This window comes from Chroicocephalus ridibundus, chromosome 3 (assembly GCF_963924245.1).
Source record: "Chroicocephalus ridibundus chromosome 3, bChrRid1.1, whole genome shotgun sequence".
NCBI lineage: Eukaryota > Metazoa > Chordata > Aves > Charadriiformes > Laridae > Chroicocephalus > Chroicocephalus ridibundus.
In genome coordinates this window covers 18,779,927-18,794,338 of record NC_086286.1, presented here as the reverse complement: position 1 = coordinate 18,794,338, position 14,412 = coordinate 18,779,927, and the positions used below count along the sequence as shown (strand labels likewise).

Genomic DNA, 14,412 nt, shown 5'->3' with positions numbered 1-14,412 from the left:
AGGAATTGAATCAAGGCTGAATAACTGCTGCTGCAAGATTAATGAGCGTGTTACCCTCACACTGAACTAGTTTGGCATGTTACGGACTTGCTTCACATAATGAGGACAAGGTGGGCCACAGCCCTCCTCGGCTGAAGGGCAGCAGGAGTCTAGAAGTGAAGACATTTCATAATTGCTTTCAAGACCGGCTTGCAGCGTTAAGCATGGTTTGAGAGTTGCCTTTTCATCTTACTCAGTATTTAAGACCAGTTCTGCTTCCTTGGCGGAGTACAGCTGTATTTTTATAGCCTTTTTCACTTACATTAAAAAGAGAAAAAATAGTTTTCCATAAAGCAGAGTAGGTTTATGTAAACCATATGGACCTGTATCGCTTTGGATCAGCTTCCATACAGAGAACACTGGAGAGCTTTAAAAACACCCCCTACGCTTGTAGATGTTCAAAGAAGTCCCTGAACGTAAGTGCTAACAGAAGGATGAGTATGTAGTACGCACTTACCTAGACACTAACGTTTTTCAAAAGTGCTCTGTAGAAAAGTAAGCCTTAGGGAGGAAAAAAAAAGGAAGAGAAAACAACTAGGAATAATAAAAAACCCTACTGGAAGGCCATTACAGCTTTACTGCCAGAGTACAAGCAGCCATTAAACGTGCCATCTAGGTGTTACATTCTTACAGTACAAGTATGAAGCTTTAGATTTAAGATGAAAGACAAGACAGAACATCACCAAGGCATAAAACAATACAGGAGCTTGTGTTGTGGGGAGCAGTAGTCCTTTCAGTGAAAGACAGTTCACAGAAAAAACGCAAAGGATAGAAGCAACTTTAAAAATGGTATTTCCCACTCTACAGACGTTAATTCACAAGCAGTTAAATACAAAGCTCTACTTGTGTATTTAACAAAAAATACTTCAAAGTTGACATTGCATATAACCAGAGTTAATACAGACACCTACAAAGCTGGAGAAGAGACAAGGTAAGCGACTGAAACCATGGGTTTGCAATGCAAGTGAAAGCTTTCAATCTGCATGGCGGCTAATGACACACATCGATGAACATTTACCTTCAGGCTCTTTCCTTCCCCAACACCAAGCCTTGTGGTGCTTCGTGTCTCTTCCCTTGCCCACCCCAGCTAACCTTCACAACCTGAAGCTCCAGGAGGCAGCAGGCATCACCCCAGGGGACACGCAGTGCTTCCAGTAGGCTCTGAGCGATGGCAGAGCCAGGACAGAGCCATCCCTTGCAGAGGGAGCCAGCCAGGCTGCACACCTTGCAGGGAGGCTCCGTGCCACAGAGTCCCAGGAGGTCACGAGGAGACCCGAGCCAAACAGGGAGCACTGGCAGGTAACACAGCTACTGACTGAGCTCAGATTTATCTGCAGCGTTTCATGGAGTTCAGAGGATGATTTTTCTTTATTTTTTTTAAGAACGTATGTATCCTTTTGTCTGATATCTAAAATGCTGCATTCAGAGGTATTTCCATAACTCATAGGGATATCTTTTCAGAGCTTGATACCAAATGTATCAGATGTAATATCATTGGGATATTGTAAAGACCTGTAAACAGGAAAATTCAATTGCACTTATATTCCCCCCCTCCTCCAGCCAGTAGTGGAATTTGCGGAAATGTTGCTAACTTTTGTTGTTACACCTAAATGACACTATATCAGAACAGAGGGAAGGCAAGAAGATTAGGTCATTCAAAAATAGCTTTTTATCCTAATCAATATGGTAAAGCCAAAAATGCTGAACACCTGCCTGTAAACAGGCAAATAGCGGGAGGGAAAGTAACATTCCTTCCCATTAAAGCGTAATGTAACATCTTGGGGTTACGTGACAGAGCAGAGGAACGGGGGATACATCTGCACCCAGAGTGTTTAAAATAAACCTAGTATTTGTCACTATTTTGGGAGCTGGGTCTTCTGTTAGCATAGCAGAGTATTTAGGCACTAGTTAGATATGCAAGAAGTGTATCAAACCTCTATTAAATAGCCACGCAAATATAGGAAAGATTTGACTGGGTTCTACTTCTGTCCCTTTATTAGGAGGTCACAAAGTGAATGCAGGTGTGTCATAATAAGCCAATGTCCTGCAGCTTATTATACACCAAAAATATAGAAAATAAATGATAATCCTATCTACTTACATAAAAAGGTAATTCTTTTAGAGTAAGTTTCCAGACTTGCACAAAATATGCAGAAGACTGCATACAATCAGTTTCCACAAGAACAGCAGTTTCATGTAAGAGGTGGGTCAGCCTGCTAGCCACATCGACTTCACCAAAAGCTCTGGAAAATTGGTGCTTGAACACTGTTCAGCTGTGTTCAGCAGGACAGCCTGTCCTGCTGCCACCAAAATGGTGACACACCCACGGCCACCAGGACAAAGCCCCGGAGAAAGCCTCACTCCATCCCCCACCCACCTCTGCAAATCACTCTGGGACAAAATACAGAAAAATTAGCTGTATTATGGAGTAACGGTGATTTAAGGGATTGTGACATGTATTGTATCCAAAACTCAGTACAAGTGGATCAGGCAAGGCTGTTAAAATCATAGTTCAGTGTTCTCATCTGCAGTTGTCCTCCTCCTGGCCCGACCAAAGCAGAACAGCTGACTGAGGAGCTCTTCTGTGGCCACCCCACTTGACCCCACTATCCTCCTTCCCGTCTCTCCCTTTAAATCACTTGCAGTACCTCCAGGCTCCTTCCTGCCCCACCTCCTCTTTCTCCCAGTCTTCTGCCACCCAGCCTGCAACAGAGGACTCAGAAATGCAGATGAGAGGAACTACAACAGCACCGCAAGTGTAAACAGTTAGTAGGCCTGCCACATCTTTATTGCTACAGGTTTGGCAAAGGGGCAGTCTCCATCCTTGGGTGGAGCTTGAGGCAATAGGATAATAACGCTTAAGATAGATAAAAAAAAAAAAGTGATGAACAGCAAAATTAGGAAAAGCAGTCAACATACTTCAGGGCTCTCAGAAAAACCTGGATCTGAAAAAAAAAAAAAAAAACACCAGAATCTTGCAGCGGAATGGTAGGCTTGCCTCTGACCCTGACGTAGTGCTGTGCAGTGTGTGATGGTCCCGTCTGACCTACTGGCGTGAATACAGTCGTTTTCCTGTCCTGCGAAGGCTAAGGCTACTACACACAGCTACCAGGACTTGCGGTTCAGTTCACAGAAGTCTCACAACTAGGGTCATTCCTTGTGCAATGTTTGATGGAGGTGAAGGTAAAGTGGTTTCTTGGTCAACAGTTGCAATTTCTTCCTTTTAAAATCAGTGGGTTTTTTGTACCTGTAACCACAAGAAAGTAAGTTAGTCCAAGTGCTAACGGCTGCGCAGGAAGATGAAAGCACACTAGAAAGCTTGTCCTCTACAGATCTTATTACCGTAATCCTTTAAACATATCTGACAAGACTTACTGGAAGCAACAATAATGAGTAAATTTTACAAGAAGAAACTCAAACTAGTATTTTCTCTGGATTATTATTTTAACAAAACAAAGATTTCCATTTTTAAATGAATGTAAGGTTTTTGTAAGGAGAATTCCCAATATAATACTCTGGATTTTAGGAGATAGATACAGTACGAGTTACTCTGTACTTCAGCAGCCGTTTGATTTGCCTAAAAGCATTTTGTCTTCTCTTCTTTACTAAAAATACAATACTCCTTATGGAAGTTAATCTAATGAGTCCAAGAAACCTTCCTTGATGTAACAAGCCACACACTGTAACTGAAGTTTAGTTCGTTTCCCCTGTCATTGGCATCTATAATTGCAAGTCACTTACAGTTCTATAACAATTGCCCCAGGTTTGATTTCATCCATCTCCATGAAAGCAAAGCACTTGGTGCTAGTAAACCTCTTCTTAGGCTTGTAGTGTTTGAATTCAAAGAAAATAGCTGCACCTGGAGTGGAAAATGGTTTAATAGAAGAGTTAGCAATTATGGCCAACAGTTATCTGAAAACTTACCTGCCGTTAAGGCACTCTACATACATTGGAGGGCATCATCTCCAACACTTCTGTTATTTACTCAAAAGCTATACTGTGTTCTTACAACGCTCACCACGCTCCCAGTTTGTACTCTTCAATCAATTATTCATATCCTGGTAACAGTTTGTCCAATGACTAAGGCGGTGATAAAGCAGCTCAATACCTGCATAGTGGAGCAGACTGCTGTGTTTTTATCTCTTTTCATTCCTCCCTCATCTGCAAATCCTCACAATGACCGATTTGAAAGAGACAGGATGCAAAGTTCTATTTTTATGCTTGTCTGGATCTTGAGCCCTGCAGCACCAGCTCAGGCACGGCCTGTTTATTAGATCAGCAGCAGCCTAGTGTCTGCACCTTCAAAGCTCCTGGGTCCTGTTTCAGGTCTCTGATACCACTTACCTTTTGTTAGTTTTTCAATGTGTTTCTGAATCTCGATGTCCACATTAAAATGGACATATGTGTCCTCCTTCCTCAAAGCCACAGGAGTATCTTGCACAGGAGTCAGATCTATCCCATTCAAATCTGCAGGAAAGAAACAGCATGAGAATGGCAGAAGCTTCGCAGACCTTAAGGTCCTGCTTTAGGACTTTTATGAATCACACCTAATACTGCCACAAAAAAGTGAATGCACACCTGGATTTTTCCTCTAAACTTAAAAAAAAAAACAACAAAATAAAACCCCAGGCAATCATGCCCCTTCACAGTCAGTGAATTTTTTTTTTTTTGATTGCAACATGAAAGGAGGTGAAGTTCTGACAGTATGTAAGATGAAAATTTGGAATTATCCCTCTTTTTATTTTTAAGAGCACATTTCTTTCTGCTGCCAGCAAAGGCTTCCATTCCCCCTGTAAATAAAACTCCAGCAGGGCTTCAGCCAAACCAGAAGAATGGGACATGGACCAAAGGCTGCCCTCCACACAGGGTCTGCGGGGCACAGCTGGCACGGCTTACACAAGCTGTATATCACAGAGTCACAGAATGGTTCGGGTTGGAAGGGACCTTAAAGATCATCTAGTTCCAGACCCCCTGCCATGGGCAGGGACACCTCCCACCAGACCAGGCTGCTCAAAGCCTCATCCAGCCTGGCCTTGAACCAGGCTGGATGGGGTAGCCACAGCTTCTCTGGGCAACCTGGGCCAGTGTCTCACCACCCTCACAGTAAAGAATTTTTTCCTGATATCCAATCTAAATCTACCCTCTCTCAACTTGAGGCTGTTACCCCGTGTCCTATCATAACACTCCGTGATAAAGGGTCCCTCCCCATCCTTCCTGTAGGCCCCTTTTAGGTACTGGAAGGCCACTAGAAGGTCTCCTCAGAGCTTTCTCTTCTCCAGACTGCACAACCCCAACTCTCTCAGCTTGTCTTCATAGCAGAGGTGCTCCAGCCCTCTGGTCATCTTCAACATACGCCCTGCTTTGCTGCCTAGACTCAATGCGCATTATTCCTCTCGGTTTTTCCTCAGGCAGAGGCACAGTGGGGCTGTGGGTTGGACTCCAGCTCCCAGTGATGACCACCAGTTGTGCTGCTCAGGCACAGCCACCACAGACCATACTGTTTCTCACTAAGCCTTCACTGTTCACACAAGTCCATTTGTCCTCTGCTCTTTCTCCTCTCATTAGTGATCCCTTTCCCTCAGGTGGAGCAAAGTTGCTAACGACATGGCCAAGATTACAAGGACATCACACATGCATTGTGCCTGGGGTACAGGCTGAGGCCAGGGCCCTGGAGCACCCCAATGCACCTCATCCAGGGAGCAGGCTGGGACCACCGTCTTGCACCAGGAACAAACCTCTCTCCAAACCTGCAGAAGAGCAGCCTGGTATAGAACCAAGGAAAACAGCTACTATGTGTCTTCAGACTCCTAACAGGGACAAAGTGACTTTTCAGAGTTACTGTTCCTCACCAAAAATCTCCAGAAATAAAGTACAAAAAGTCACCATGAGAAGACTAGGCGATAGCACCACACACACACACCCTTTTTGATCTTATTTTCTACATCATTACTTGGCAGCCACCATTTATAAGAGCTTACAAATAGAGAGCCACACGTTAACAGAAAGACTTGTTGGGAAATTAAATCTACCAATATACACTCTCCCTTAGCTCCAGAAAGGAAGTGAGAGCTAGCTCTAAAGGCAAGCAACAGTTTTAACAATATGTAATAAGTTAAGACAAATATTTCAGTGGCAAGGAACAACGAATGTTTGCTTTACAAGGTCTGATAAGTTCCAGGATCCAACATTAGAACCCCTTTAGGGCTGGTATTTTCCTGTTGGCCAAGAGAAACTCAACATGAAAGAATTAAATCTGATTAAACTCACACCCATCCAGCTAGCCCCACCACTGAAGGCACCCATCCCTCAGCTTTCTGGCATGCTAGAGGCAAAGAAAGATCCACAAGTGACTAGAGAAGGGGAGCCCAAAGAATAGTTACATGATCTAAAAATGATGTTGCAAACCTAAGGCAACTTTATAAACAAAGAAATGCTGCCATTTCCAAGACTGAAAACACAAAAAGGCAGTTGTATCTGCCAGGGAAGGCAAGAGTCATGCTCCGGCTTCCACCCCAACCAGGTGAACTCCTCAAAGGTCCAGAGAGAAGTGGAAGGTTTCACCGTTAAGAAAATAATCACAGGAAGTGTGATTAGATAAGGTTTTCTATTTATCTATATAAACACTCGAGAACGTCACTGGGATTCAAGTGACATTCAATACTGTGAGCCTTACTTCTGTCAAAGAACTGGTGGAGGAAGCACCTGATCACACATCTAGCAAGTGTTTCATCCCTATGTTCAGTATCTAATAGCACATCTAAAGAGGACACATACAAGGTAGCTATCACAACTGAAAATAACTAGAGGCTCAGCTACAATTTTTTTTATATGATAAACAAACAAAATCATATACCTCAAAAGATTGTAAAGATAAGCAGAAGTCAAGGCGGGCAGGTTAAAGGTAAGCAATTCTGACCACAGGGGCTTCCTGCTAAGAAATGCAAAATGGGGAAGAGGCAGATGCTCCCACTAGAAAGAGTCTGAATACCTAAAATCTCAGCTTCAAGCAAACAACATCAACCATATTGTCACCTGAAACAGTGCAAAATCCTAATGTTGCCTATCCTGGACTGACAGAGAGAGAGGTTCTTCCAGATTCATGGAGGCTCTGAGAGAGGGAGGCTGTTAGCCCACCAGGGCTTTGGCTGAAATATTTCACTGCCAAGACTAAAACATATTTTAATATTTTATTTCACTTTCAAGCTTTGCTTCCCAGCTTCATACCCATTCCTCTAAACCCTAAGCCTTGGTAAGATGATCTTTGTTTTACTAAAAGATTAGTTTAATGACAGGGCAAGAATGGAGTCAGCGGGCTGTGGTTCACTGTCTCCAGAAAGCCCAGAGACCAGTACATGTTGGGGAGCACAAGCAGTCTAAACAGCTCTGCACTTAAGAGTCAGCTCAAGAAGTTGGAATAGGGAAGTACAATCTGCCAAGTCACTGATACTCAGCTCCCAGCCTGGGGAAGGCCCCCCTGGAGCGCACAGAGAAGCGCGTCTCCTGCAGTGATTCACCTCCCAGTATCTCTCAAATACAGAATTTTTCCACCCTTGATTAAAGCAGAAGCCTTAAGTCCACAATAGAAAATGCAAGTACCAACAAATATTTTTCCCAAGCAGGTTGAAAAATCAATACAGCTTTCAGAAAACACACTCTCTCCAAACTAGAAATGAGGAGCCAGGAACAGAAATCATTACCCTTTACACTGACTGTGATGTAAGGATCAATGCACTGCCCGGCATCTTTCAGACCAATTTTCTCTATATTGATGGTGAGTAACGTCATCCCGGGTTCAGATGGCAATCTGGGTAATAAAGTACCTGGAAAGAGTAAAGCATATTATTAACCCTTTGTGTCATCTTGCAGCAGAGGCCTTGCTTATCCCATCATCTCTCATGGAAGATGCTGTTCTCCTTAGGGGGTTCAAAGTCCAAGGATTCATATCCCAATAGCACACAGCACTATGGGAAAGACAGTGTGCACAGACACACAACATCATCTGACAGATTTCAAAGCCCACACCCAAAAAAATCCCAGGACTGCCTCAAATTGAATGAATTAATAAAAAAAACTAATGCCGTAAGAATAGAGAGGAGCTTTTCTTAAAGCGTTCTTTTTTGCTCTCATGCAGAATAACTCGTTCACAGAACTCACTTTATATCATTTTTTAAGGATTAAATTTGTGAGGCTGGATTCAATTTGCAGTTGCAGGAAGTTGAGACACTTAATCAGGAGTCCCACCCCATTGAACATGACTTGGCTTCATGTTGAACATTTAGACTGGGAGAATAAAGATGAAAATGACATTGTTGCAAATCCCACTGGACGTAAAGGAACCAAAAGAGAGATTCTTAATTATCTAAGTTCTACTGGCTTCTACTCAAAGTAAGAAAAAAAAAAAAAATAGTGTTTGCATTCCCCAAGTTCCCTTCTGCCTTAAGGAAGGAGTTCTCAGCTCTGCATCATGAACATTTAGCATCAAAACTTTGTGGTCAGCATAAATGAATCCTCACAGTGCTGAGGAAGACAGTGCAGCTGGCCAGAAATCGAAACTGTTCAGACTCACTAGAAGCCATGAGATTCATCAACAACAGAGTAGGTTTCTTCATGCTGATTTTAGGGAAAACCCGCAGGCTCCAAGCCTCTCTCCAGTATTAGATGAATAAACACCAAGACAGAAAATGCTTAGACTGATGAGCAAGTTTGATTTACAGTTTTGGTTTTCTCATTAAAAAAAAAGTTATCCCAAGGCTTGAGATCTAAACACAGCAATAGTTTCCTTTGGCAAGTACGATCTGGGTTTTCCTTGATATTTTTTTTCCTCGTCATCTGCTTGAGGAGCTGAGGAACCAAGGAGGTTTTGTCCTATTAGAGAGACTAGCTTTGCAAGTAGGGGACCATGTATTCTGCTCACAGAACCAGAGCCACAGCTTCAGCAAGATTTCATGAGCACTCCCCACACCCAGTCCCTCTTTCAGGATCACCAGCAAGACTCGAATTCACATCTATGATGTGGGACATTTCTGCTTGTCCTGTCATGGCTGCTGCAGACTCATGACCTCCAAGGTACCACATCTGCAGACACTTGACAACGCATCACAGCGGAATTTGACACACCATTCTGAAGCAGTGGGACAGGCTTCTGACTATAGTATGTTAAGTGTTAAAAAGCAAACTTATTAGAGACCACCCATTTTGCAAAGCAGCGCACACACTCTAGTTAATCTTACTGTCTCTCTTGAACAGATGTTCAAAGACAGAGTTCTTATTTCAATCTAAATGAAGGTAGAAGCAAGCCTGTCATCTTTTCAGCACAAAAAAATTTGCTCTGCCATCTTTCAGTTGTTTCCTAGAAGCAGCATGCCCCCAAAGAGCCAAGAACAACTGCAACCTTCAGTTATCCTATCCATCACTCAAAAGGCCTAAGTGATGGGATACCTGACAGAAAAATTGCCTGCAAGCTGCATCAGACTGGCATTTATTATAAAAATAATGTGTTAAGAAAAATTATTCTCTTCTTGTAAAACGCTTTCCAGAATGCGTGAAATTGCAGAGCTGCAAGGAGCAGAAAAGTCAAGCTCACTTCCAGCAGGTAAGAGGACGGATGGTCTCCAAGGAACACGGCTTCCTTTCTGCCTCAGCAGGAGGAACAGCCAAGCCAGCCATGGACCAAAGCAGCTGACCGTAGCCTGTCTCATGTGAGCCATGATCACCCAAGCAGGCTTTTTGCTGAAGCCTCTGCAGTCGTTTCACACAGGAGCCACTAGCTGACACTAACCTCTCTATGGTATAACTTTACTAGGGCTGGGCGCCGCACTGTCAGTCTGCCAGCACGGCTTGTGCCCGTTAGCCTTCAGCAGGCTCACACTGAGGCTTTTCATGAGAGAACGGCCAGCCATTTCAGACACAACCGCGGGGCATCGTTGCCAGAGGGGGAAGGAAGCATCTACAAACAAAATAAGTGTCTTCCTACAAGTGCATTTCAGATACACAAAGGTGAGCCAACCCAACAGCTCACTGCCACCAAGACACAGGCTTTCATTCTCTCCGTTCCCAAAGCCCCATTCAGAGAAAGGGCGGGGGAAAGGTGACAAGTCTCCTGCCGGGTTCACAAATGGAAACGGTTCCCAGAAGAATCCATTGCCAGCACAGCACTGGAATAAAGCCGTATATAACCAGGAGAAAGGCAGGAAACCTTTGCTGTTAGAGGCAACAAGCCATTGGTCAGTTCAGCTCCATACACACAGAAGTCTAACTACATAAGTACTCTTTGTGTAAGATTTCCCATAAAATGTCTTTATTAGCACTGCAGGGCTTCTAGAGAGCTATGTAAAGTGTGTCACCAAATATGACCGTCCCTTTTTCTATGGCAAATGAAGATCAGCACATAGATGCCTAGTACTAGGATCGTTACCAAAGATTGTATTTTGAGGGTTGAAAGTAAGAACTCAATGAAGAACATCACAGCTACATGAATATGATCAAAGAAATAACTGTATATACTAAAAGGTAATCATACCTTCATTGGCTCCTGGGTTAGATGAATGGTGCAATGTGATAACGATGAAGCCATGCATGGAGAAGACAAGGCCGCGATCAGTTAAACAATACAGTTAGGCACTATGGATTAAAGGCATACAGAAGCAAAGAGTGCAACACAGTTCTATCAATTCAATATGGAAAGGCCACTTTACTTACAAGGCTCACCCCAGAAGGCTGCAAACTGCTTTTGTTTAAGCCTCATCACCCAGAGAAAAACCAACCTCCAATCAGGTAAGAAAAACCACATTAATTTGCATTCAATGGGGAAACAAGGTCTGTGTTCAACTAGTACAAACCCGTCTTAGTTAGGGGTTTAGATTATTATAGCTATGGGGAAGTTTACCTTAATGCAAAAAAATTCAGAGAAGTCAGATACGCAGTTTATCAAGTAGATGACAATGTAAAATATCAGTAAATTCAGGCGTTGCTCTCACCTCCTCTTAAAGGTATGGTCTTACTGAGGAATAATTCTGTAAGAAAGTATATGGCCCAAACCTTTCTTCTTTCCAGTCTGACTACCCTACTACTTTGAAAATGATTTAACTGAAAACTCGATCTGTCTATCATCAACTTAGACTCTTTTTTAAGCACGTGTGCTCTGGACAGACAGAATGCTTCTTCATAAATGATTTATCATGGTGAATAACAAGGATCAAGACAGTAAATGTAAGCAATAAAACATCACAATATATTAGAGCCTATTTGTGAGCTTAGCACAAACAACTGTAGACTGTGCATACCTACACAGTATAGCCTCCAGGGATCACATGCAGTAGCACGGATTGGCTCAAATCTAAGGACAGAGACGTGTTTTCTCCAGGCATAAGTAATGCAACACCCCAGCTCTTCCAACCATAATTCCAGTACTAGTTTCCCTCCTTGTTATCTCCTTCCTGAAATATGAAGTTTGGCAACCTGCTCCGAAACTAGAAACCTGTTTCTTATGCAAAGAAACCACACCAGGAACAGAAAGAACCTCTGTTGGAACATCCTACCCCTTTATCTGGTAAATTGTCAAAAGCTGAAATTACAGGAAGACCTTCTCTAGAATCTGTAGGTATACCCAGTTCTACAAGTGCTTTCACGTGATCAAGGACTTAACTATCAAAACCAAAGTTACTCCCTCTTTATCCTCTCAGAGCCTGGCTTTAGTCTAAGCCACTGTCTCAACAGCTGATGCAACACAAAAATAACCAGCAACAACTTATCACATCTCTAGCAGGATGTGATGCACCTTGCAGGAGAAACATTGCCACAACTAACATTTGAATGCGTTTGAAGCACTTCACATGATACAGTTAATAAAGTGCATGGAATGAAAATACTGAGTTTGAACAAGGAATAAAGGCTAATTATTTGAGGTAGATGGCACCACCCTCACACGTTATCCATATATAACTGTTTTGCAATAAAATATTGTTTAATGGGAAAAAAAAAAAAAAAATCCACTGTCCACCTTTGTGGTTCTCCAATACAGCATTAGAGTTCACATTAGCCTGTTGCTCCTCACCCAAACTTTTCAAATGACAGGCGGAGAAAAGGGCTTCTCAGAGACAGAACTCACACACGCTACATAGGCTGGCACGGCAAAGCTACTGCCCCTACCTGGAACTCTAGCAGGAAAAGAGTCTGGAGACCCTGCTCCAGCTCCTCCTTCCTCATCATCTTCCTCAAACTCCAAGTGTTCCTCTTCTCCAGGTGCTAAAATCTTCCTGTAAAACACAAGAAAGAAGAATGAGACCAAAGATCATTCGTCATCTGGCTTGCAACTCACAAGTCAGAGCAGGGGCAACACGCTTTAATGTCATTTCACACCTATTAACTACTACCTATACCTATAGACTCTGACAGAGACTGCAGGAGCTCAACCCAACAGAAAGCACAGAGTCTAAAAGCAAGAGACAATACTGACAATTTCAGAAAGACGTAGCACGGGCTTGATTTTTAGTGGTACCTAGACAAACAGAATTCAAAAGTTTTTATTAACCAGTTTACCCAAAGCAGCACAGCAAGTAGGTGGCTCTAGAAATTCTAATGTTTCAGATGTACGCCAGGTCCCAGGCTATGCTCCCTTCTAGATATACACATATCTGCACATGAAGTGACCCCAGTTCTCCCTTACCTGAGTGGAACAGGCTGAACATCAAAGGGAAACTCCTTATTGTAAGTGAGGATATTCTTTAAGACTGCAGAGAGGGGAAAAAATAAGAATCCATATCCATAAACAAGCATTAATTCTAATACTTTGCACAGTTACATCCATTCTCACAGCACCTGAACCGACAAACTTAAGCACACGTGTAGGCTGCACATTCAGCCAGCCACCGTGGGTGTCCAAGCATGCTGGTAATACAGAGCTTAGTTGAGATTCCCTACTTCTTCATGCATGTGTTTTGGATTTTTTTTTTTGTTAATGATGGTGATGGGGGGGGGGGGGTATTTGTTTGTTTTTTCTTTTTTTTCTGCGCTCAGATGTCTGGGCAGATTGGCAAAATTCAGAAGAGATACAGTGCAACATCTGACCATCAAGCCCCAGAGACACTGACTATATTCTCCAGCATTCAATGGGACAATGGCTTTGCCATTTCGATTGGAAACTTACTCAAGTTTTAGTAATCACAACTTTAGCTGTTATTTCCAAAAGCATTTACGAGTAAGAGCAAAACTTCCAAACGCATGTGAAAGAAATAAGCATTTCATAACGGCTAAAGGGCCTAAAGATTTACAAGAGAACGCCTGCGGGGAGAGGTGCTCTCCTACCAGACAACGAGTATCCCAGACTGGGCAGGGGGAGAGGAGGTAGAAAAACTGAGTCCTCTCACTGAGCCTCACTTTGCAATACGCCCTCTCAGAGCACAGGAAATCTCCCCTTAGGACTACTGAATGAGAACAAACTGCTTTTAAATGATGTTAAGATTACACAAATACCCAGAGGTACTTAAATACCAGTTACGTTTAAGGAACCACTGCCAGGGCCCTCTGCATGCTACAATTCAGCCAGTGCAGGAGAGCTTCCCTGTCTGTCTTCATACTCACATCACTCAGTGTGGGCTCCATCATTAACTTACCAGACACCATCTGAATGCTGCAATGAATAAAGAATCCCTCAGGGAAACTATAAAGAACCCAAAATATCTTTCCAGTCTTTATTCATTCTGATTTTTTTTTCCTGATTTCTGTACCACCACCTGAGAGGTTAGGTACTGCCTGATTCCAGATGGACACAATACATAAATACATAGAAAGCTTCAAGTCGCCTTCAGTCAGAGATGCGACAGACAAAACTCATGCCGAGCCTCTCTCCCTCCAAAGACTTCTGCTCTGAGGGATCAGTAACACAGATTTCAACATGGTGGTGAAGAATCACAGCCACTTCCCAACAGGAAAGCATCTGGTTAAGAGCAGTCACCTTCCAGCACAGCTGAGGTTCAGGAAAAGCAGGGGATTTTTATCACACTCAGAATTCCCCGGCTCTTGGAGAGCTACATCATACTGGAGACAGAAAGTGGAACTGCCCCAGGCAGAAAAATCTCAGTAAAGCGAGATCTCTTACAGATCATAGGCACATTATACAGAAGCAATAGGAGTTACAGTAGTTCTCCTCCCATCTTCCAAAGGCTGGTAAGCACTAGATTCCTCTCCCCCGTAACCAATTTCTCTCACTACGTGAATGAACACCCCCTGGAAAAAAAAACAACTTAGCAATACATTTCAGTCATCACTAGAGGGCACAAAATACTCCACCGATATGAGCACAGGAAAAAGGCAAACAGTTTCACAGCGCCTAAAATCTCGACGCTGCCTGGAGACAGAGCTGAGCATACACCCTCC

General features: G+C 43.1%; 1 protein-coding gene across 2 annotated transcripts in view; it reads right to left on the bottom strand.

The window, feature by feature from the left end:
• Nucleotides 1–1,515: 1,515 nt before the first annotated feature.
• AIDA (axin interactor, dorsalization associated) overlaps nt 1,516–14,412 on the bottom strand; it is a 29,559-nt gene continuing 16,662 nt past the window's right edge. The window contains exons 5-11 of one of the 2 annotated variants that reach the window (XM_063328241.1): nt 12,704–12,767; nt 12,187–12,293; nt 10,559–10,570; nt 7,737–7,859; nt 4,384–4,506; nt 3,781–3,898; nt 1,516–3,286 (exon numbers count right to left, since the gene is read on the bottom strand). In XM_063328241.1, the coding sequence (XP_063184311.1) occupies nt 3,190–3,286; nt 3,781–3,898; nt 4,384–4,506; nt 7,737–7,859; nt 10,559–10,570; nt 12,187–12,293; nt 12,704–12,767 (644 nt within the window). In that variant the 3' untranslated portion in view covers nt 1,516–3,189. The remainder of the gene's footprint in view (nt 3,287–3,780; nt 3,899–4,383; nt 4,507–7,736; nt 7,860–10,558; nt 10,571–12,186; nt 12,294–12,703; nt 12,768–14,412) is intronic. The other variant, XM_063328243.1, reaches the window with a different exon arrangement.